The sequence below is a fragment of the Aquarana catesbeiana genome, linkage group LG03 (assembly GCF_042186555.1).
Source record: "Aquarana catesbeiana isolate 2022-GZ linkage group LG03, ASM4218655v1, whole genome shotgun sequence".
In the NCBI taxonomy this organism is placed as follows: Eukaryota; Metazoa; Chordata; class Amphibia; order Anura; family Ranidae; genus Aquarana; species Aquarana catesbeiana.
In genome coordinates, this window is record NC_133326.1 from 49,789,345 (window position 1) to 49,814,511 (window position 25,167).

The 25,167-nt window shown below is 41.2% G+C and overlaps 1 protein-coding gene across 1 annotated transcript in view; it reads right to left on the reverse strand.

Moving 5' to 3' along the window:
- The window catches only part of UNC45A (unc-45 myosin chaperone A), a 71,589-nt gene that overhangs the window by 27,152 nt on the left and 19,270 nt on the right, over positions 1-25,167 (reverse strand). Inside the window, exons 2-9 of the mRNA XM_073618507.1 lie at positions 19,087-19,245; positions 8,588-8,624; positions 7,289-7,464; positions 5,413-5,505; positions 3,561-3,728; positions 2,827-2,995; positions 2,572-2,742; positions 260-431 (exon numbers count right to left, since the gene is read on the reverse strand). Of these exons, the coding sequence (XP_073474608.1) occupies positions 260-431; positions 2,572-2,742; positions 2,827-2,995; positions 3,561-3,728; positions 5,413-5,505; positions 7,289-7,464; positions 8,588-8,624; positions 19,087-19,245 (1,145 nt within the window). The remainder of the gene's footprint in view (positions 1-259; positions 432-2,571; positions 2,743-2,826; positions 2,996-3,560; positions 3,729-5,412; positions 5,506-7,288; positions 7,465-8,587; positions 8,625-19,086; positions 19,246-25,167) is intronic.

Sequence of the window (25,167 nt, forward strand, 5' to 3'; positions counted from 1 at the left end):
ATATTAAATATAATACTGCTATAATGCACAGGAAAGGGAAGCATCCACTGAGTTAGTAAAATACACGCAAACAGTGAACTGAAGATGCATGTTTTATACTCACAACTATCTAGTACGTCACAAAACTGGGTTACTGTTTGCTTTAGGGATATTGCAACAGATAAATAATAGAGAAAAAAAAACACATTATACCGAGTTTTAGATCTGCCTCTAAACAGACCTTCATTGTTGAAAGATTCCCTTTAAAAAGTCTCCTTACCGAACATAATCTTCACAAAGCTTGTGGAAATTTTCTCGCTCTGCGTCACACTTGAGATCATCAAAGAGCTTATTTAGAAGCACAGAGGCGCTCATCCTGGTGGTCTCTGTAACTGACAGGCTGCCTGGGATCTCCACTAGGGAGCCTCCTATTTCAAGGATTTTCTTCAAACCTAACAAAAATAGCAACATAAATAGAATATTTCCAGCAGCACTGCAACAGAGGGATAATAACTCAGTAAATCTTCCAAATCTTAATTAGGAATAGTGGCACTGGTCCCCCAGGTTCCAGCCAATCCATGGCAATCACGTGCAACATAGATATTCTAATTCTTGTCACTTGTGCCAGCCATATGTATGATGCAGTGTTACTTCACTTACAGATCACGTTTTTCTCTTTTAAATACCCTTTAGGAAAATTTTCCAAATCATTAGTATGTTGTGTAGCATCACACTGACCTTTATGATGTCTGTGCATTGCCTGTAATCAAGCTGTTCATAATTCAGCAGGCTCTGTGGGCTTAATGAAAATCGCATAGCTATAGCTACACCTGCTAATGATGCTTCTTGAATGCCAGCACCATCCCTCTTATACATCCCCAACCCCCCCCCCCCCCCCCGGGTTTTCGTTTTTGGTCTTCTCTACCATACCAAATCACGCTCAAACACACATCTATTTAAAACAGGATTGGGTTCCTAATGACCACTGAAGTTGACAATAACGTACACCTGAAGTGAATCAGGTCACTGACATCATCTTACACAGGGCTATGGACATATGACTGCATTGAGATTGTAAGTCATGCCTAGTAAACACGATGAGAGCATTGAACAAAAAAAAACGCATTCGGAGTGATCATCTGATAATCTACTGGATAGTATAAAGCTTTCGAGAGACAATTATGACAGTTCATGCGAAATTATCCCCAAGGGACAAGCACAAAACTTTTTCTCATGAGATACCAGAATGAACGATTTTCATTTAATTAGTATAGTATTTAAATGGAAAAAAAAATTATTATTATTTTTAATTATAATAATAATAATAATAATAATAATAATAATATCGAGCGGCCAAGTCCATGTATGCTCGGAAACAAAAGAATACATTACATCACTTCCAAAGCTGTATTCTGTCTAACAAAAATTTTCATAAGGTTTTTGATATGAGAGTAGCATGCAAAAAAATAAATAATAATAAAAATAAAATGTAAAGTGCCCCCATCCCAGCGCTCAAAGGCGAAGGTGCGCGTCTTTTTTTTTTTGCCAGGACTGTTATTTTCACTTATTTGGGCTCCAGAACTATTAGGGCGACAGTAGAATGAAAAGTATGATATTATATTAAAGGTCCGCGCTTAGGAGAGTAGGCAAAGTATGATATTGACTCGATTGCCTTGCAGTTGTTCCCTTTTGTGCTAAATGTGAATGTACGATCTCTATCCTACAGAGATTTTGTCTGCTCTTGCAACTAGGTACTTTGTAAAGTTTGCGTTATTTCTGTTATACTATATTATATAGCCGTTGTCTTTCATGCCCTACAATCAGGTAGGAAAATATGTACAATGTTTATTGGAATCGTATGCCTATACATTGATTGTTTACTGCCTGTATCTTTTTTTGTCAAAACTTCAATACATTTTAGTAAAACAAAAAAATTGCGTTTAAATAACCACTGCGCAAATACCACGTGACATAAAAAAATCACCCACCAATTAATTCTCTATGACCTCTGCTGCCTTAAAAAAATATATATAATGCTTTGGGGGTTCTAACTAGATTTCTAGAAAAAATACTGATATTTACATGTAAACAAAAGAGTAAAAAAAATAAATAAATAAAATATAATCAAAAAAGGAGAAAAGCTCTTTTTTTCTTTTCATTTTGAATAGAGTGGATAGGGAATAGGACATCTGTCAGGTTTTATTTCTGTCTGTGCCCCCGTTAGGGAGATTCCCCCTCTCTATTTGTCCTGTTTATGATTATCATCAAAAGTGAAAGTAAGAGGAAATCCCAAAATTTGGGTTGACATTAGAACACCAACATAAGGCAAATCTTCCACTGGGGACATTAGATCTGGAGACACACCAGGATTCCCTCACTTTGGAGGGATTTCCTCTCACCTCCAGCTTTGGCTATGGGAAAGGAAGTGAAGGGAAATCTCCCTGGTGGCAAAAAATAAAATAAAAATTTTGACATGTGTTAGAACCCTAACCTTACTCTATCCAAAATCGGAAGAAAAAAACTTTGCCTTTAGTAGCACCTTAAAGTCGAAGCTCCACCCAAAAGGTGGATATAGGCCAGTCATTTGCTTACCTTGATCAATAACCCACAAGGTCATCCCATTGTTGGCATCACGCAATGATTTCCGTGGTACAACTTTGATGAGAAGATTGAGAGAATTCTCTCTGCCATGTGAGGACACACTTGGCTGAATTAGCATCTCAAGCAGGTGATGAATCATTGACTTCAGCTCCTTAGAAGGATCTTCAAAAGACAGAAACCACAGATGTAAAAGTTTCCTAAGATGACCTCTTTATTTGTATTGCTGCATTACGCTAAGTAGTTTACCTAGAACGATTGCTCCTTCCTTTGCTCGGATATCTTTCTTCATATCTTCTTTCAGGGTATCAAACATGGTATTCAGGACAGTGCAAGCGGCAAGAGAGATTGATTCGTCATCCATTGCCATCACTGCACAAAACTTTTCCATGCCCACTGCATTAAGGATAGCCAGTGTCTACAGAAATACACAAACAGGTCTATAACAGATGGAAATTTTCAGTTTTATATATCTCTAGAGCAGGGTTTTTCAACTAGGGTTCATTCAGAGCTTGCTAGATATTCCTTGAGCGATGATCAATTTCTGTCTCAGTTTCCACTGACACCATTGATCTTTAGCTATCTGTAAAGGGGCGATTCTTCCCAAATGTCCACAAGTGAAAGGAGCATTCTTCCCATTGACCATCACACTAATGTATCATGAGTTGTATATATATATATATATATATATATATATATATATATATATATATACATATATATATATATATATATACATATATATATATATATATATATATATATATATATATATATATATATATATAGTAATTATTAGCAGTGGTTCCCTGAGATTGGAAAGTTAATTCAAGGGTTCCTCTGTGTTGAAAAGGTTGAGAAAGGCTACTCTAGAAAGCTTCATCTTCATCACTCTATGGCAATTTTGAAACTTACAATGCTGTTTACCGTACACTAGTATTAAAGACTCAAAAAAAATAACCCTAATGGGAGTGTAAACTTACTCGTGGCTGATGACCAGTGCAGAGACCAACTAAAGTCCTCAGAGCAGCCAACATCATGTCTACTTTCTTAGTGTCCAATAGTCGTACCAAGAGACGGACCCCATCACTCTGGAATATCTTCTCTGCTCCAGCATCTTCTCGAGCCAAGACCACCAAATTCTGTGCCGCCTGCAAATAAACATAGATGATGTATTCAAACTTAACTTGGTGTTCCCACCTCTTTCTCCCAATCATAATTCTTTGGTAACCTTTATGGTTCCTATAATATTCCAGTCCGTCTAATCTGTCAGATCATTTTTGTTGCTATTGTTATCCCATGAAGTGCAAACTGAAATTAATTTAACCACTTCAGCTCCAGAAGATTACTCAGGATTTACCCCCTTTCAGGCCATTTTGTGCGATACGGCACTGCGTTATTTTAACTGACAATTGCGCGGTTGTGCGACGCTGTATCCAAATAAAATTGATGCCTTTTTTTCCCACAAATGGAGCTTTCTTTTGGTGGTATTTGATCACCTCTGCATTTTTTATTTTTTGTGCTATAAATAATAGAAACAAAAAAAAAAAAAAAAAAAAGAAGGACCGACAATTGTGAAAAAAGAAAACAACATTTTTTACTTTCTGCTACAAAACACATCCAATAAAAAAAAAAAAAAAATGTAAAAAGCTAATTACTTCATCAATTTAGGCAAATATGTATTCTGCTACATATAATTTTTGATAAAAAATCCCAATAAGCATATATTGATTGGTTTGCGCAAAAGTTATAGCGTCTACAAACTATGGGATATATTTATAGAATTTTTATTTATTCAGTTTTTTTACTAGTAATGGCAGCAATCAGCGACTTATAGTGGGACATCAGCGACTTATTGCGGTGGACAAATCGGACACTAAGGGGTTTATTTACTAAAGCTAGAGTGTGCAAAATATGTCACATTTCTGCAGAGGTCATTTACAAAAAACATAATTACCTTAACCCCTTGGCGCCAGCGCATCCTGGCTCTTTAAGAGGTTTCAGATGCCGGCAGGGTTTATGGTCATGTGGCCGCTGTGATTGGCTGTCACAGTGGTCACATGATCTGAACTTTACATTTGCTGACGGTAACTTGGGGGGAGCGCGCTCTCGGCACAGCTGTATTTACATTCTGGTACGCAAATATGCGGCCGCTCAGCGTTAAGGCCCGCCCGCCGAGAGGCCACATATTTATTTGCGTACTGTTGGCGCCAAGAGGTTAAGGTTTAGATAACAATACCAGTAAAATAACCCTTTGGGTCCAGCGATCTTTTTCCACTTTCCTTACCCTATTTTTTGCAGCACAGGTTGGTTTAAAACCTGCTCTACTGGCATTGCTAGAAAAAAAATAGAGAAAAGATAATACGTCATTGCTTTTGAAGCCTTGCTGTATTTCCCTTGCTCTGTTCTTCCAAAAGGCATCCCTTTTCCATTTATCCTGCTGTTACATTGGTTGTGTCATCACAGACATCCTGACTGATACATACACTGTAGAATGTGTCCTATAAAAACAGTGAAGAGCAATAGGGCGAACATAACTGAGGGAAAGAAAAGTGACCCAAAAAAACAGACTGCAGAGGTCATTATTCTAAGGCAGTTCTTTGTGTCCTGAGCAACAGCAGTAGGCTTCTATTAAGGACACAAAGAAGTCTAAAGTTCCAAAGTTACTATAGGCTAAGGTCACATGAGAGCTATCCTTGCCAGCGATCCTGTCCGATTCAAGGATTTTGTCTCAAAAATTGTTTACACGGATGATGTAAAAACCAGCAGCTTGGTGAAGAATCTGATATTTAGCAACTTTAACCCAGCAGCATGTCTGTGCCAATTAGCAAGTACCTTCTGCTGCTTTTCAACATCTTTCTCATCAGGGTCAAGCAAAATGCGGAACATTTGGTCCACTCGGGAATCTGTGGAGGACATGAGCTGCGCCTGTCAGAAGAAAAATACGGTTATAAGGGAGTGCAAGAATAAAAATCACCGCGCCATGTATTGCTTCTTCCTACAAAGAACAGTTAAATAACTTCATTATAACCGAATGTGATTTGCCAGGTTAATTAAATCTAAACTGATAAACTGTAAATAGCAAATTCATGCAGAGATAAGGAGATTGAAGATATGTTTTCCCCCTTTTACTATGGGCTTTTTGAAGAAAAAAAATCAACTTATAATATTTTCTATATTCTTTTTAATTTTTAACATTTTGTATTGTATATTTTCTACAATATTAAAACATAAAAGTGGACCTGTACTGTAGAATGTGTGCCCAAAAAAGGCAAGCAGAGGTCAAGGACTAGTCAAGAGTTTTGCTTGTAGGCATACCTGCAGATCTCCCTACTACATGCCTTGTTCTACACCGTCTCTCACTGCTGGGAGAAGACTGTGATTATTGCTAGCAGCTACCGAAGCCGATAGCGATAATCGCAAGTAAATATGGCAGGCTGGTTGTACCCAAGTTGATCGATCAACTTGGTACATTCAGCTTGCACATACACAGTTCGGATCTCAGCCGCTTCCTGCTGAACCGGCAAAGATTTCGAAACAGTCTATGGCCAGCCTTAGGCACAATTTACATTTCTAGATGTTCCTTATAAGACAGCAAGACACGGTGTAAATATTTGCCAGCACACCATTGATCTTCAGAATAAGTTCTAACATTTATTTATTGAAGAAGGGTCACATCACAAACAAAAAAGTGCATGCCTGATGGAGGAGTCCTGTGCGACTTTCGAACTTTGCACCTTTTTGTTCGTGATGTGATCTCTCTTCAATAAAAAAATGTCAAGCTTATCCAGAAGATTCGTGGTATGCTGACAAATAATGTGTCGTGCATGTTCCAGTATCCAGCTGGTAGTAGCTGCAGCACCCGGTATTTGAGAGCCCACAGGAATGTGTGCGATGGGAACATGCACTATTAAAAAACAGCAAATCATCACTATTTTGAGTTTAGGTCTGCTTTAAGAGCATACCTTGTAATGCTGTAACCCACAGCAACCAGTCAGCGGTTGTCTCGTAGTCTGAACCGCTGTGATCAGTTGAAAGCTGGTTATTTTGAGTCACTATGCTGTTTCCTGCAGTTGAGGCAGAACAATGAAACAAGTGCCTGTGTTTGAAGTATCTGCCCACATTTTCTTTAGAAAATAATCCGGCTAGGATATAATTTATTTCATTTCATTTCATAAGGATGTATTATGCATGCAAGGAAAATATAAAACCACATTATACAATAAACCCTACACACATTTGGCTTTATTATTGATGTCAGAGTCATCTACAAACAAAATGTGCATTAACTGGCCATAGATGGAGTGAATTTATTTCCTGCAACCATGGAAAAATTAACACAGTGTTGACAGGGGAATCCCTCCTGCTGAGCCACTGTGTTCTCCCAGCTGGGGTGGGGGGAGAATGTTGAAGACAGTGATTAATGTTATTGTGTTAGTGGCTATAACAGCCACTTGCAATAATCTCATGTAAAATCCGGCAGGCAGGTTGTACCCAAGTTGATCAATCAACTTAGGTACGTTTAGCCGGCCCATACATGGTTTCGAAAACTCAGCCGATTCCTGTTGAACCGGCCAAGATTCTAGCCATCTATGGCTAGCTTTAATCCTGTAATAATCTAACCTTAGTTAATGCTTTGCTGGGTACATGTACTTTAAGTTCTTGTTTACACAGATTTCATACACACTGAATTAATGTTTCCCAGACATACCTTTTCTTGTGCCTGGACTCCCAGATTTCTCACAGCCTCCAGAAATACTTTATTTTTAGGTTCCAGCGTCAAACACCTGCGAAGATCAAGTATCGCTTGGTCTATTCGTCCCAGTTTCTCCAAAGCCTGACTGCGCCTGAATAGAGCTTTCACATCACCGCCATCCACCTCTATAGCTATAGAAAAATAACAGCCATAAAGAATGTTATTACTCTGTGTGATCTGTTTCTACAGCACAAGAGCACCCCTGACAACTAATACAAAATCTGGACACCATGAATAGCTATCCTACCGGTAATTATATTTATCACAATAGAAGTAATATAGGAAAATAAAAATAGAGTCTACAGTATATTTAGCAGTCATGTTGAGTGCCAGATTTATGACTAGGAACTGTAGGCTTGGGCCCATAGACAAGTGGGGGATCAACTTTCTTGATATGAGGGGCCTCAAGTGCGGCCCCTTGACATCAGTAAAGGGCCGCATATAATATTCAATATCAGAGACACGACAGGATATAGTCAAAGTCTATAGGCATGGTACAGGAGATGGTCAAAGACTGCGGACATAATACAAGAGATGATCAGAGACTGTGGACATGCTGCAACAAACTGTCAGAGACTGTGAACATGCTATAGGGATTTTGGAGACTGGTGACAGGCTTCAGGAGAAAGTGGACTGGAGACACATTACATAAGCCTGCTACAAAACAATACAATAACAGGGCGATAGGGAAACACAGATTAGTGTTTACAGGGACCCTGAGGTCTGCACAAAAAGTGCAGGGCCTTGACCACAGGTTGGGCACCAGGGTTATAGACAATAGAGACAAGGAGGCGCTGTTTTTTGTGTAAAATGTTCTGTGTAAAAGAGGTCTTCTTAGCTGGCCAAAAAGTTTGGTTGCCTACAGAATTCTGTAGTGGTAATCTGTCCCTGGCCATACCATACTAATTATTTAAAGGTATGCTCCAACTCACACCTCAGATACATTGATCACGAGCTTTCACATCTATAGTAAGTATTGCCCTTGAGAACAAAGGTTCATCTTACTCTAAAGTAAGGATGAGCTCCGGCGTGTTCGCACATTCCGCGTGCCGAGCCCGCCAGGAAGTCAGCACGGCGCTGCGCTAATCACAGGCAGTGAGACATTTTCCCGATGAGCGGCTGCAGAGATTAGCTCAGTGCAGCGCCGAGCTGACTTCCTGACGGGCTCGGCACGCGGAGTGTGCGAACACGCCGGAGCTCATCCTTACTCTAAAGTACTAATAGTTCCAATTAAGGGAGCAGAAACCCATTTACCTTTTGATGAATCTTCTTCTGCTTTTGTGTAGTTTTCCTGCAAAAGATAACATTTTAATTAAATGATGACCTATAGTGCCTTGAAAAAGTATTCCTACCCTTTAAAATTTTCCACATTTTGTCATGTTACAACCAAAAACGTAAAAGTATTTTATTGGCATTTTATGTGATAGACCAACACAAAGTTGCACATAATTCTGAAGTGGATGGAAAACGATAAATGGTTTTCAAATTGTTTTACAAATAAATATCTGAAAAATGTGGTGGGCATTTGTATTCAGCCCCCTTTACTCTGATACCCCTAACTAAAATCTAGTGGAACCAATTGCCTTCAGAAGTCACCTAATTAGTAAATAGAGTCCACCTGTCTGTAATTTAATCTCAGTATAAATACAGCTGTTCTGTGAAGCCCTCAGAGGTTTACTAGAGAACCTTAGTGAACAAACAGCATAATAAAGGCCAAAGAACACATCAGACAGGTCAGGGATAAAGTTGTGGAGATGTTTAAAGCAGGATTAGGTTAAAAAAAATATCCCAAGCTTTGAACATCTCACGGAGCACTGTTAAAGCCATCATCCGAAAATGGAAAGAGTATGGCACAACTGCAAACCTACCAAGACATGGCCCTCCACCTAAACTGACAGGCCGGGCAAGGAGAGCATTAATCAGAAAAGTAGCCAAGAGGCCCAACTCTGGAGGAGCTGCACAGATCCACAGCTCAGGTGGGAGAATCTGTCCACAGGAGAACTATTAGTTGTGCACGCCACAAATCTGGCCTTTATGAAAGAGTGGAAAGAAGGCCATAAGAAGTCCTGTTTGCAGTTTGCAAGAAGCCATGTGGGGGACATAGCAAACATGTGGAAGAGGGTGCTCTGGTCAGATGAGACCAACATTTAGCAAAACGCTATGTGTGGCGGAAAACGAACACTGCACATCACCATGAAACATGGTGGTGGCAGCATCATGTTGTGAGGATGCTTATCTTTAGCATGGGCAGGGAAGCTGGTCAGAGTTGATGGGAAGATGGATGGAGCCAAATACAGGGCAACCTTAGAAGAAAACTTGTTAGAGTCTGCAAAAGACTTGAGACTGGGGTGGAGGTTCACCTTCCAACAGGACAACGACCCCAAACATACAGCCAGAGCTACAATGGAATGGTTTTGATCAAAGCATATCTATGTTTTAGACTGGCCCAGTCAAAGTCCAGACCTAAATCCATTTGAGAATCTGTGGCAAGACTTGAAAAAGTACCAGTTACACTTACCGGTAACTAGCTTTCTAGGATATCTTCCAGGACGGCACACCTGAGAGATTAGAGGCTCCTACCTACAGGAAACACAATCAATTGACAGCTGTTTTAAGGCACCGCCCTTCCCCTTGATCCTCAGTTTGTAGAGACGTAACTCCTGAACCTGGTTCACAAGGTAAATCATTCCTCATAGGCACTCGCCTTCTAGTGTTCTACAATTTTCCCTCCTCCAACGGGCGGGAAGTAGGTCTGTCGTCCTGGAAGATCTCCTAGAAAGCTAGTTACCGATAAGTGTAACTGGTACTTTTCTCTAGTCATCTTCCAGGACGGCACATCTGAGAGGGTAAGCAAATACCTCAGGCCTACCTTAGGGTGGGACCACTGCCTGCAAGACCCTCTTGGCCCACTCCATATGCTTGATGAAGGTATCTTAGCTGGATCATGCGGCTGATCTGCAAGTCTGCTCCGATGTCCCTGCCTTCTTCGCTTCGGATGCAGGATCTAGGTGGAATGGGCTCTTAAAGATGGAATCATGCTGCGTACACACGAGCGGAATTTCCAACAGAAAAGTCAGCTTTTCATTGTGTATTCCGACCCTGTGTATGCCCCATCGGACTTATTACGTCGAAAATTCAGACGGACTTAGATAGAGAACATGTTTTCTATACTTTTCTGTCGGAACAAATTCCTATCGGGAAACCGCTCGTCTGTATGCTGTTCCAACGTACCAAAAATGACGCATGCTCTGAAGCAAGTACGAGACGTTGTACGTGTTGTCCCGTCATACATGCTGTATGTCACTGCGTTCTTGAGGGTCAGAATTTGGTGTGAACGTGTGTATGCAAGACAGCTTGAGCGGAATTCCGTCGGAAAAACTTTCAGAGTTTATTCCAACTGCAAAACCGGTCGTGTGTACAGGGCATAAGAAAACATGTCAAACTTGTAGGTTAGCAATGTTGCCTGTCTCACACATCTAACAACCATGGCCTTTTGTGCCTGTAGGTGCTACTTAGAACTACTAAAAAGATTAATCAAAGACCTGTCTTGTAAGACAAGGACACTACATTGATCAATAAGAGGGCCAGTCTTAACACTACCCTGTTTAGGGAAATAAAGCTGCAAAAAGGGGGTCCCTGGCAGAAAACCTTTTTTGTTCATTTTTATCTTTACGTCAGCGAAGACTAAAGGGAAGCCTACATAAGGGTAATAGATTAACAGAAGCTTGATCTCTGGGTTAAGGCATGCCCAATCTATGGCCTTCCTTATACCTGAATGCCTACTTCAGGAGATTAAGTCCATAGCAGGAGTAGAACACTCATATTGCTACATCTAGTTCTGCTAGGAGGGTGACATGAAGGCCATGTACCGAGCCGTGACCTATTCGGTTGGGTATACAGGTCAGGTGATACGTTTTTATACTTCATCTTTAGGCCATAATACTCCTCTGAACAGAACTTCCCAAGTTCTTACTAAACAGGGTGATTTTTTATCGCCTTCCTCCAGTGTGCTGTAATCCTACTGGGCTTCAACCCTAGGAAATGGTTCTGGCATCCCTGAATGTAAGGGGCTGAGGCTTTCTGACATGTGACGTCTGCAGCCAACTCCTGGCCCCTCCACAGAAAAGAAGGTCTGAAAACTAAGCTGAAGAAAAAGAACAACAAGGGCGCCACTCTAAGTGCAGTATTTAAAAACGAATTTAATACATCTTTAAAATGGGTACTCACAAGGGTACATGTAAACAGGCATGTGGGTAGTAAATAGGTGGTGCCAGGTGTCCCGGGAGTAGTGTCCAGTCACATCGTGTAGTGGCGTTCTGCTTCACACGACAGGCTGCGCTGCTGGATGATCGGTATATCCTGCCGCTGGAACGCACTGCTTGTGATCAGGGGAACGAGGTCACTTCCGGGTCCGTGCAGGGATAGGCAGATAGGTGACGCGTTTGCGGAGCTACGCTCCTTCCTCAGGCCTAGCGTGACCTGTGATTGGTCAAAACTTATATAGTCTATGAGGGGTATTGATTGGAGGAGAAAACCATCTGTCAGACTCAGGCACAAAACTATGTAATGCAAGTTGAATGCTGACGTGTCTGATATAGAAGTAGGTGGAGTGCTGTTTGTGTCTCTGCTGTGACAAATCTAATGAAACAGCGCTATATGTGTATGTGAGAAGAAGGGTTTATTGAAGAATGCAGTATATGTATTTCTGTTAATATGGTCTGTAAGAAGAAATAAAAATGTAAATGAAATGTGCAACTGAGGTTACATGATAATCAGAATACTAATATAGATGAAACTAGAAAAACTATAATGCCCCGTACACACGGTCGGATTTTCCGACGGAAAATGTGTGATAGAAACTTGTTGTCGGAAATTCCTACCGTGTGTAGGCTCCATCGCACATTTTCCAAAGGATTTTCCGACACACAAAGTTTGAGAGCAGGATATAAAATTTTCCGACAACAAAATCCGTTGTCGGAAATTCCGATCGTGTGTACACAAATCCGACGGATAAAGTGCCACGCATGCTCAGAATAAATAAAGAGATGAAAGCTATTGGCCACTGCCCCGTTTATAGTCCCGACGTACGTGTTTTACGTCACCGCGTTCAGAATGATCAGATTTTCCGACAACTTTGTGTGACCGTGTGTATGCAAGACAAGTTTGAGCCAACATCCGTCGGAAAAAATCCTAGGATTTTGTTGTCGGAATGTCCGAACAAAGTCCGACCGTGTGTACGGGGCATAAGAATGAGAATAAAGAGAAATAGGTGATGAAAACGGAAATGATGAAGAATAGGGAATGTGGATGACTGATATAATTTGAATGGGAAGAATGAGGAAATAAAATAGAAAAACGAAAAACAAAAGAGGAAAAATGAAAATAAAAATAGCAATGTATAATGGAATGATATAAATAATATATTATTATTGAAAAAATAATAATGATAGTGAAAAAAGTAATAAATGATTGGAAAAATGAAAATAACTATATTGAAATAGATAGATATATAAATATTAAAGTAGATTGAATAAAATAAAATAAAATAAAAATAAAATTGAATAATAGAAAAATATATAAATGTATATATAAAAATAAAAAATAATAAAAATAGATATGAAAATAAAAATATACAAATAAAATGGGAAATAAAATTAAATTAAATAAACATAAAAATGAAAATGAAAGTAACTATAAAAATGGAAAATGAAAACTGAAAATGGGTGTGTAAAAATAAAAATAACAATGAATATAGATAAAGATAATTCTAGTGGTAATATTGTGAAAAAAATTGTTATAATATTGGAAATAATACTGATGAAAATGCAAGTTTTCATTGGTTATGAAATCAAAGCGTGACTGGTACATAATTTCCAGATCATAATTTTAGAATGTGAATTAAAATGGGACATATATATGCGTAATATATATGCGCTTTGATGTATAAACACACATGTGTATTTTCTTATAAGAATAAAGGAAAATGTATACTGGCTGAGCTTTGAAGTAGTACTCAAATGAAAAATGATAACGACCACTGCAGCTTTACAATAGGAAAGAACATACATTGTGGTGATTCAAGAATACCTGAAACAAAACAAGAAAATGGCAAAACGGGTGTGTTGAGGGGATCCAACAATCAATAAGACATGGAGGACTAGGAGAGCGGTCAAATAAGGCTACTCGTCTCTATCTCCTCGTTGAGACCTCCAGGGGCCAGAGAGTCCAAAATGTATATCCAGTACGTTTCCCTCTGGCAGAGACGTTTAAAACTCTCTGCCAGTGGGAACATACCGGGGATGGACTCAATGATCCAAACTTTAAGGCCAGATGAAGAATGATCGTGTTTTTGGAGAAAATGGAGGGGAACACTGTGATGGTCATCTCCTGCCTCTACGAGGCGGCGGTGCTCCCCAAACCTCTTTCTCAAAGTACCTATAGTTCGGCCTACGTAATATAACCCACATGGACAAGTCAAGCAATAAATATCGAACTCTGTGGAACAGTTGTAAAAGTTGCTGATCTGGTATGTCTGACCTTTGTTGGTGAATTCCTTTTGACCATGATGAACATGACTGCATGTGAGGCATAATGTTTTGCGGCACTGGTACATCCCAATTAGGGGAATGAGACAGGGAAATGTTGCTTTGGAACTTTGTTGGCATTTGTATTTACTGAGTGCTACCAGATTCTTAATGTTCCTAGTCTTCCGATACGTAAAAACTAAAACTAAGCTGACATATCAAATATGGGAAGAGACCCAAACCCAAATCTGAACTTCAATGTAGACAAACAGTCTTCACAGTTTGGTTTTCTGATGTGCGGCCTAGATGTAAAAACATTAAGACACAAGCAAACTCTAAATGCTGCGTATTTCTGAAGTGCAGCTAGCTAGGTCATAACTGATATAAATACAGAAAGGACAGGAACCCCTTTACTGTGGTGTTTTACTGATGTACAGAAAAATAAGGCAATAAATACAAGACAGAAAGACCCAACCTTCTATGTTGCGTATTTCTGACAAACCACCAAATACAGTTAAAAGATCAATATGAACATGGAAAAAAACACCAACTTCCATGTTGTGCATTTCTGCTGTGCCACAGGGTAAAATAATATGGAACACAAGAAAATCTTTTCTGTTATGCAGTTCTGTAGTGCAGTCAGATAGAACCAACACTGAGAAAGGACACAAGCAACCTGCAGCATTGTGTTTTTCTGAAGTGCAGTAAGGTAAGACAATATGAAACCAAAAACACCAAATAAGCTTCAAAATTGAGTATTTCTGCTGTGCAGCAACATAAAAACAGAAAAAAAAACAGGCAGCCTTCACAGCTGCAATCTTTCTGGTGTACCGCAAAATAAGGCAATAACTCCATGATATGTATTCCTGCTGTGTAGCAAAACCTCACCCAGAAGGGACAGATAAGCTTAAGGCCCCCACACACGTGTGACCCAATCTGAAACCTGGGACTGCAAGACGCATGAGAAGTCATACACCATGGCTTCCAATGGGTACCATTTGTGTCTGTCCGACTCCAGGTTGCAGCGCCTGCAAGCAGTCCCCGCTCTCTTGATCCACAGGCCTCAAGATTACACAGGTCGCAGGGAAAAACATGCAATTTTCAGGTCGAACAAGCGAGGGGTCCCCAATGTTGTGTCTCCCTGGAGGAGTGCAGCCAACAACCCCCTGCTGTGCATCCCTAAGAAGCAGCAAGGTAGAACAATGAGAAACAAAATAAAAAAAAACACCCCTCACTGCTGTGTCTTTCTGATATGCAGACAATATGGCAGTAAATATAGGACATACAGGACACAAACATTCTTCAATCTTTGTGTATGTCTGATGTGTAGCAATATAACAATACTGAGCAGAGATGCCACCACCCTCAATATGTCTCCCTGCTGAGCAGCAAAAACAAATCAGAAAAGGACTAGCAACCTTCACTGCTGTGTCCTTTCTGATATGCAGCCAATAAGGCAGTAAATGTAGGACATAAAAGACACAGGCAATCTTCAATTTTGTATATGTCTGATGTGCAGCAATATAACAATTCTGAACAGAGATAGCACAACCCTAAGCCTAGTTCCATATCAAAGTGATTTGGCATTTGACTCAACATGTCAAATCGCATGCCTAAAATCGGCAGCCATTGCCGTTAATAGCACTGTCTGAATCGGCATGACGCATCTTTGCGGTGCCGCACCGAATACCAAAGGCAGTATATGTACTACCCCTGGCCCAGGTTCAATGTGTATTTCTGCTGTGTAGCCCAACAAACCAGGACAATCAATCTTCACCACTGCCTTTCTGATATGCAACCAGTAAGGCAGTAATACAGGACACAAAAAAAACACAGACAGACCTCAATCTTCTGTATCTCTGATGTGCAGCAGTATAACAATTATGAGCAGAGATGTCACAAGACTCAATGATGTGCATTTCTGTCATGCGGCACAAAACCAGAAAGTACAGAACACCTTCACTGTTGTATTTCTCTGAACTGTAGCCAAATAAAGCAGTAAATTTAGTATATAAAGAACACCAAACAATCCTCAGTGTAGTACATTTCTGATGTACAGCAATATACCCATTATGAGCAGAGATGTCACAAATCTCAATGTGTATTTCTGCTGTGCCACAAAACATCCCAGCAAAGACAAATCTTCACTACTGAGCTCTACTGGTGTACAGCCAAGAAGGAGTCATGGTGTATCCCTTTATGAAATAACCAAACAGGGGCATGAAGGGTGAGAGTTAACATGAATAAAACTTTAAAATAGCTGACAGAGGAATATCTTTATTTTAGGGTCCCCTTTGTCACAATGACCACAGGATAGATAAGGTCTGGTAAGAACTGGTTTTGAAATTATGTCTTAAGACAAAGTCAAAACTTCAGCTATAATACTAGTTTAAAACTATGTCTGAGATGCTACATGTTTATATAGGAATTATGCCTCATGTGATGAACTGTGTCCTCCCTCCCTCCCTCCCTCCCTCCCTCCCTCCTTTTCTTTGTGCAATATTCTTTGCCCATATCCTGTATAAAACTCTGCTCACCTGCCATTAAATTTGAGCATTCATTGAAACAACTCTACTGTGTGTGTGTTGATTTGAGTGTCTCCCGGGGCTGCGAGATTCTCACTGATTGTCCAGGTCTAAGCAGAATTAACCCCAACAATGCAAATTATTTTTTAGGCATAGCCTGGGCTGTAGATACTAACCCTTCACCACCAGTGAAGGAACAAATTCTAAAATCAAAGTCTAAAGTGGTTGAACACCCCTCTACTATAGTAGCTGTTGTCCTACCTTACCTCCGCTCCCTGAATCTGAGCAAACGTAGCCAGCTCATACACAGGTGGTGCTAAACAAACCCTTCCAGCATCTAAAGACTTTATGAGCCCAGCCCTGGAGACCAATTAAGACAGCCTCTAGAAGAGTAGAAGAGATGGTCACCAAATTAGCTTGGAGGTAAATGGCTACCTGCAGGCCTTAAATAAGCAATTATTAACTACCGGTTAATGAGGCTGGCAACCTACTGTTGCGATAACCACAGCGTCTCTGATGTAAGAGGGAGCTGTGGCTGGTGGTTTTAGCAGAAGCTTCTGGGCTATTTGTATCCAGACCCCAGGGGAGATCATCTCAAATGCCCGGAAACCATCTGGTGGGTATTAGGGATAGGGATTTTGCAGCTAAATTCCCAAGACAAAGGGAAGTACTCACCGTTGTCGTCTTCCCCCTTTGCCACAGCCACTGGGCTCACTTTTCCATCCTTATGGTCCACACAAAAGGAGGATAGCTGCCAAAGTGCCCCCCCAACTGCTGTCCCTCATAGGGAGCTGCAAGGTTAGGCTGTGCTCTGCACTGCACCAGTCAGTATATATACACGGGGGGGGGGGGCAGCAATGCCTTACCTTCCTCTTTCGCATCTGAAGTGGTTTAGGCAGACACTCGCTCCTCTGCACCACTTGTCCACCGTAGTACACTGGTGCCTCTTTGGGCTCTCTCTTCAGCCGCCACGCTGGTTGACGTCTCCTCCAGCGCTTCCCCTTCCCGTGGTCGCACCGTCGTCCTCCACTTAGGGAGGAAGACAGAAGGTACCTGAGAGGCAGAGGTGTTGAGCGGTGTATAACATTGGCAGATTCACACCCCAGTGACCGAATCGCTGATACAGTTTCTGGGCCACCTGTGAGAAGGCCAGAGCCTGCAGGATATATTTCAGCCCCAGGCCTGCCTATACCTGCCTCACAGGGTTACCATCCGACACTCGGTCATCTGGTTAGAAGAAAAAAAAAAACAAAGTTTCGCTGTGTAGCGAGAAACACAATCAAAAAACTGAGGATCAAGGGGAAGGGTGGGGACTTAAAACAGCTGTCAATTGATTTTGTTTCCTGTAGTGAGGAGCCTCTCATTTCTCAGGTGTGCTGTCCTGGAAGATGACTAGATAAATTGCTGTTCACAGACAAAAGAGGAAGCCCTGAGTAAGCTCAAAGTCATGACTTTGAGCTTACACAGGGTTCAGGGATCTCTTCCTGGCAGCCTGAGCAGTCAATCACCAAGCAGCAGCATTCTCTTCACCCTGGAACTGGTGGTTATTTCTCTTTGATGGCTAAGTAATGCAAAGGGGAGCAAAGGGAAGGTGAATAATAATAGTCAACTGACCTGCCAGGCAAAAGCACAGGTTCAATTTAAAGTGTTACCACACAAATTAGGAATTGACGAATATAATTGGTTAATCATATCTTAGTAAATGTAGCCTGTAACGTTTATATTTTTTACATTGCTGCTAAATACCTTGTGATCCTGTCAGTTCCCTTTGGCTCCTGATTCAAACTGACCACATTAAGCATAGAAGCAGATACATGCTAGTATGGTCAATTTGCGTCCCTAGGATCACTGCATACCCTTACAGGGCATACTTGTTTTTCAAGTAGTCAGTTTTGGGCCACAGTGCCCTTCTCTTGCTTAGCGTTGCCTTTGTGAATGGAGGTGAGGGGCTACACCTACTGCAGCAGTGCCACACCAGCCCTGTATCTCCTCTTTGCTGATTGACAGGCATTGCAATTGAGGATGGTGGTGGAGAGCCTCACCTATTGTGGCACGCCAACCCTGCCCTCTTCTCTTTTGATTGACAGACATTCTTACAGTTGATGGAGGTGAATACACTGCCCAAGTAAAACTAATAAAACACTTTGGAGTATGGTTCCAGCACAAACTCTGATTGCATATATGCAGGGCCTCAGAAGAAGATCTGCTTCTGTGTCACTGCATATACACTATGTTGTCAAAAGTATTGTGACACCTGCCTTTACAGGCACATGAACATTAATGGCATCCCAGTCTTAGTCCGTAGGGTTCAATATTGAGTTGGCTCACCCTTTACAGCTATAACAGCTTCAACTCTTCTGGCAAGGCTGGCAACAAGGGCTTCTCGTCCAACCTCACAAATGTGCTTCTGGAAGAATGGTCAAACTTTCCTATAGACACACTCCTAAACCTTGTGGACAGCCTTTCCAGAAGAGTTGAAGCTGGTATAGCTGCAAAGGGTGGGCCAACTCAATATTGAACCCTACGGACTAAGACTGGGATGCCATTGATGTTCATGCGCGTGGAAAAGCTGGCGTTCTAATACTTTTGACAATATCGTGCATGTGCTAGCAACAAGTAAAAAAAAATTTTTTAAAAACACGTATTGGAGAAAAAGTATATGAATAAAAGATGCATTCAAAAATCCCCAGTTTTCTGAACTCACCAATTTCAGGTAGCAGGCGGCTCGGTTTCGGTGTAGTACTGCTTTATCCTGCGTGTCGGTAGATATTTTGATTGCTTTTGTATAACACAAAATTGCTGCTTCATAGTCCCCAGATTTAAAGTGCTTGTTGCCATCCTCTCTTAGATTTTCTGAATTCATCTGCAAAAGAAAAAAAAATTATGATTAAACATATGTATTTTAATAAATCATATGGCATTAAAAGAAAGCTGTGATTTGCAGTAATATACATTTTCCTGGCAATAAAAAGTGCCATTTCAGACCGAGGCAGTGTACAGACAGAATACTGAAATGTGGAAGGGGATGCCCTAAATTAATCTTCATACCGGGGTTAATTGCATTAAAAACAATTAGTTTGAGCCGCCAAGGTTAGTGACAGGTTTATTTATTTTTTTATTTTTTGAATTTTTATTCTATTTCAGAAAGAGAATCTCAAGTCATCTTCCAAAAATCATCAAAATGACATGGTAACCATAGCCCCAACAACAGGATAATAAATACATTTCAAAACTTAAAGTGGAGTTCCACCCAGAAATGGAACTTCCGCTTTAAGGGAAGGTGACCCCTGACATGTCACATTTGGCATGTCATTTTTTTTGGGGGGGGGGGGGGGGGGGAGAGGAAACCCTCCTTTTTAGAGGGTTCCAGCTCCCACTTCCTCCTGGCTCACCCGTGGCGCCGGAAGGAAGATCACCCCTCCCTCTCGGCAATCGGATTGCCCGGCCAGTCACAGCGTGCAGCGCGGCTCGCGCATGCGCAGTGCATGCCCGGCTGTGAAGCCACAGCCAGGCGCCCACAGTGGCAATGCCGGCGCCGCAGAGAGGAGGGGGAGACGAGCAGGGCTTTGTTCCCCCACATTGCTGGACCCTGGGACAGGTAAGTGTCCGATTATTAAAAGTCAGCAGCTGCAGTATTTGTAGCTGCTGACTTTTAATTTATTTATTTTTTTAATTGGAACTCCACTTTGAGTTCATTTTGTTCATAAGCATAATAAACCACCTCTTTCTCAAAATATTCATCTCCCCTTGGTCATGAACTTGAAAACTCAACCTTATCCCAAAAAAAACCTCAAAATATCCCATTGCCTGGGGAACCCCCGTATAGTGGCAAGATATCTACCCCTCTCTTCCCTTCCATTTCAACCAACCCAACCAACATAAAACAAGACAATGACAGGACAAACAAACAAACAAATAGGAAAAAAGGGAACCCCCCCCCACCCAATATATCTCCCCCCTCTCTCCCCCCGCACCAGCCAACAAGGATGTAATACTCCTCTAAGCCAATCAAATTTACAGCATCCAATGTCTCCATTCTCAACTGGTGGGACCCTCATCTATGAGAATCCCTCCCTCTTCTGAATTAATGAAGAGGTTCCATACAGACCATGTTTTCAAATAGGTCTCTCTTTTCTGTCTGGCTGTCCATATCAAGTCTTCCATTCGGTTCAATTCCTCCACCTTCTTAAGCCAAAGTCCCACTGATGGAGGTTGTGTTTGCTTCCAGGTAAGGGGGATACATACTTTGGCCGCATTCAGAAGATGACATACTATAGATTCCTTATACCTCTTGAATGAAATTTTGGAATCATGTAATAGGAAGAAGGCCAGATATTCAGGGATCTCATCTTCCCAAAATTTCTGGGTAATTCTCCGAACCTCCCTCCAAAAACCCTCAATTCAGGAGCAGGACCAGAAGATATGTAATAGCGTCCCATGCTCCTCTCGACATCGCTAGCAGCTATCAGAAGTATCTGGAAAATATCTTGGAAGAAGAACCGGTGTTCAGTACCATTGAGAGACAATCCTATAATTTGTTTCCTGCATCCTCGTACAAATTGAGGATTCGACTATGTTATGTATTATATTGGTACACTGTTCATCCGAAAAAGTAATGCCCAAATCTAATTCCCACTTAGATAGGAATGGCAGTTGGAAGATTTTTGAGGGCCTAATCAATAATTCATACATGTTTGAGAGTGTGGGGAAATAAACCTCTCCCATTACAATATTCTTCAAATATAGTTAACGTTCACACAAAATTGCCAGTCAGGGGTAGGGTATGAAAAAAAATGTCTCAATTGTGCCGCACGCCAGAAATCGAATTGCTAAGAGTTGGAGCTGGATGTCAATATTTGCCAAGATCCTGTTATTACTAAATGGGAAGACTGATACACCCTCTGTTCCAGTTATACCCCAAAAGTCTCCTTCCGCAATCCTGGCGCAAATTGTGGGTTCCCCAAAATGGGGAAGAATGGGGACTCTAATGATGAATGTTTCCCTTTGGAGATGAGTCCGTAACACATACTTATCGTAGGACCTATCGATGGATGTGTCTTAACTGTAGATGGGAGCTCCTTGAAGCACCAAGGTGCTCTATGTAATAGGACACTACTCTGTGCTTGCTCCAAACTTGGCCAAATCTTTAGGTTCCCATCTCGACACTAAATTATACGACTCAACAGGACTGCTTGATAATATTTATACAAATCAGGTATTGCCAGCCCACCGCATTGTTTAGGAAGGGTCAGCAAGGATCTTCTAATCCTTGGATGTTTCTGTGCCCAGATAAATCCGGTAAGGAGTGTGTCAATCTGTTTAAAATATTGCCTAGGAATAGCAATGGGTCATGCCTGAAATAAATATAGAAACTTTGGTAAAATATTCATTTTGACTATATTACCTCTTCCAAACCAGGAGTGGAACCCCTTATGCCACCTCTCCAAGAGGATCTGTACCTTTTGTAAAAGTAGTGGAAAATTAGGCTCGAATGTGTACGAGAGGTCTGCTGGGATACGGGTGCCTAAATAATTCAGAGCTCGATCAGTCCATTTAAAAATTTATATATAGAAACTAAAGACTAGAAAATTGGACTTTAACCACTTAACAACCAGCCCATAGCCAAATGACGTCTACAGGGCGGTTGCTTAACCCCGGGAGGGCGTACTATGACGTTCTCTCAGAATCCCGCTCTCGCTCGCCCCCTGGGGCGCGCACCCAAGAACATCCGTGACCTGGACCCGGCGCATCACGGATCATGGTAAACGGCCGCTGGTCGCGGCCGTTTACCATGTGATCGCTCCGTCAAATGACGGAGCGATCACAGGTAAACAAACCGGCATCATGTCATGACACCGGTTCCTCCCTCCCCTCTGTGTACCAATCGGTACAGAGGGGGAGGGATCGGATGGCAGCAGTGCTGTGGGCTGGATGTGTAGTGCCCACAGCGCTGCTCTGTGACAAATGCAGTCACATCCAGCCATCCATGCTCAGCCATCCCTCCATACTCAGCAATACCCTGCACTACTCTGCAATGCTCTGCAATGCCCTGCAATACCCTGCCATGCTCTGCAATGCCCTGCCATGCTCTGCAATACCCTGCAATACCTTGCCATACTCTGCAATACCCTGCCATACTATGCAATACCCTGCCATATTCTGCAATACCCTGCCATACTCTGCCATACCCTGCCATACCCTGCCATACTCTGCCTCTGAAATACCCTACAATACCGTGCCATACTTTGTAATACCCTGCCATACTCGGCGATACCCAGCCATACTCGGCGATACCCAGCCATACTCGGCGATACCCAGCCATACTCGGCGATACTCAGTGATACCCAGCCATACTCAGCCATGCTCGGCCTCTGTATGTGGCCAGGCTGTGGAAGTCTCACACATGTGGTATCACCGTACTCAGGAGGACTAGGAGAATCTATTTTGGGGTGTCATTTTTGGTATGTACATGCTATGTGTTAGAAATATTGTATAAATAGACAACTTTGTGTTAAAAAAAAAAAAATGCGTTTTAACCACTTCCCGCCTGCCGGCCATCATACGACGTCCTTGAATTTGTGCGGGGATATCTGAATGATGCCTGCAGCTACAGGCATCATTCAGATATCAGCTTTTTCAGCCGGCGATTCCCTACACCATAGAAATGATCATAGCGGCTGTTCCACTGCTTGATCGTTCTTACTGGAGGTGAGAGGGGACCCCCCCCCCCTCCCGCCGCCCTCAGGTGCTTCTACCGACTCACCGTTACGATCAAAGCCAGGGTCGTTTTTTTTTCTTTTTGATTTCAGGCTTCCCAGCCTAGAGGTGAGATGTGGGGTCTTATTGACCCCATATCTCACTGTAAAGAGGATCTGTCATGCCATATTCCTATTACAAGGGATGTTTACATTCCTTGTAATAGGAATAGAAGTGATCAAAAAATTTTTTTTTTGGAAAAAAGCGTCAAACTAAAAATAATAAAGTAAAATAAACAATAAAAAAAAAAAGATTTTAAAGCGCCCCTGTCCCCGTGTGCTCGCATGCAGAAGCGAACGCATACGTAAGCCCCGCCCACATATGAAAATGGTGTTCAAACCACACATGTGAGGTATCACTGCGATCGGTAGAGCGAGAGCAATAATTTTGGCCCTAGACCTTCTCTGTAACTCAAAACATGTAACCAGTAAAAAATGTTAAATCGTCTAATATGGGGATTTTTAAGTAGCGAAGTTTGGCGCCATTCCACGAGTGTGTGCAATTTTGAAGGGTGACATGTTAGGTATCTATTTACTCGGCATAACTTCATCTTTCACATTACGCAAAAACATTGGGCTAACTTTACTGTTTTGTTTTTTGTTTTTCTTTTTAAAACGCGTTCGAAAAATTGCTGCGCAAATACCGTGAGAGATAAAAAGTTGCAACAGCCGCCATTGTATTCTCTAGGGCAGTGATGGCGAACCTTGGCACCCCAGATGTTTTGGAACTACATTTCCCATGATGCTCAACTACACTGCAGAGTGCATGAGCATCATGGGAAATGTACTTCCAAAACATCTGGGGTGCCAAGGTTCGCCATCACTGCTCTAGGGTCTTTGCTAAAAAAACATATATAATGTTTTGGGGTTCTATGTAATTTTCTAGCAAATAAATGATGATTTCTACATGTAGGAGAGAAATGTCAGAATTGGCCTGTGTGCTCCAGAACGCCTGAAGGTGCTCCGTGCATGTTGGGTTTGTGTATGTGGCCACGATGTGTAAAAGTCTCACACATGTGGTATCGCCGTACTCGGGAGTAATAGCAGAATGTGTTTTGGGGTGTAATTTGTGGTGTGCATATGCTGTGTGTGAGAAATAACCTGCTAATATGACAATTTTGTGAAAAAAAAACAAAAAACTTGATTTTGCAAAGAATTGTGCGAAAAAAATGACAAACTTCAAAAAAACTCACCGTGCCTCTTACTAAACACCTTGGAATGTTTTCTTTCCAAAAAGGGGTCATTTGGGGGGTATTTGTACTTTTCTGGCATGTTAGGGTCTCAAGAAATTAGGCCGTCTAATTTTCAGATATTGGCACCATGGCTTTTGGGCTCTAACTTTCACAAAGACCAAAAAATATACACCGATTTGGGTTATTTTTACCAAAGATATGTAGCGGTATAAATTTTGGCCAAAATATATGAAGAAAAATTACTAATTTTGTAAAATTTTATAACAGAAACGAAGAAAAATGCATTTTTTTTTTACAGAATTTTCAGTCTTTTTTCTTTTATAGCGCAAAAAATAAAGAACCCAGCGGTGATTAAATACCACCAAAAGAAAAGCTCTATTTGTGTGAAAAAAAGGTCAAAAATTTCATATAGGTACATGACTGAGTAATTGCCATTCAAAATGTGAGAGCACTGAAAGCTGAAAATTGGTCTGGTTATTAAGGAGGTTTAAGTGCCCGGTGGTCAAGTGGTTAAAGGCACACGGGTAGACCATATAAAAGTAATTATAATTTTTATTATTTTATAGAACCAAGTTAAAAAAAAGGGGAATTTATTACATATAGATATATATAAAATTCATAAAACTAATATTGTATAACCCACACACAGATTCTGACACCACTTGCAAGACACAGAGTTACAATAGTACATCCAAAGGTGCAATGGTTGAGGCTCCAATAGTAGTAATGGAAAAAGGATGAAGATATAAGATCATATGGGTCAAAATGTGAATCCAGGCACAGAATATTTGCTTATTCGCTCTACATGTTGCACGCAGGGATACTCTTCAGGAGCAC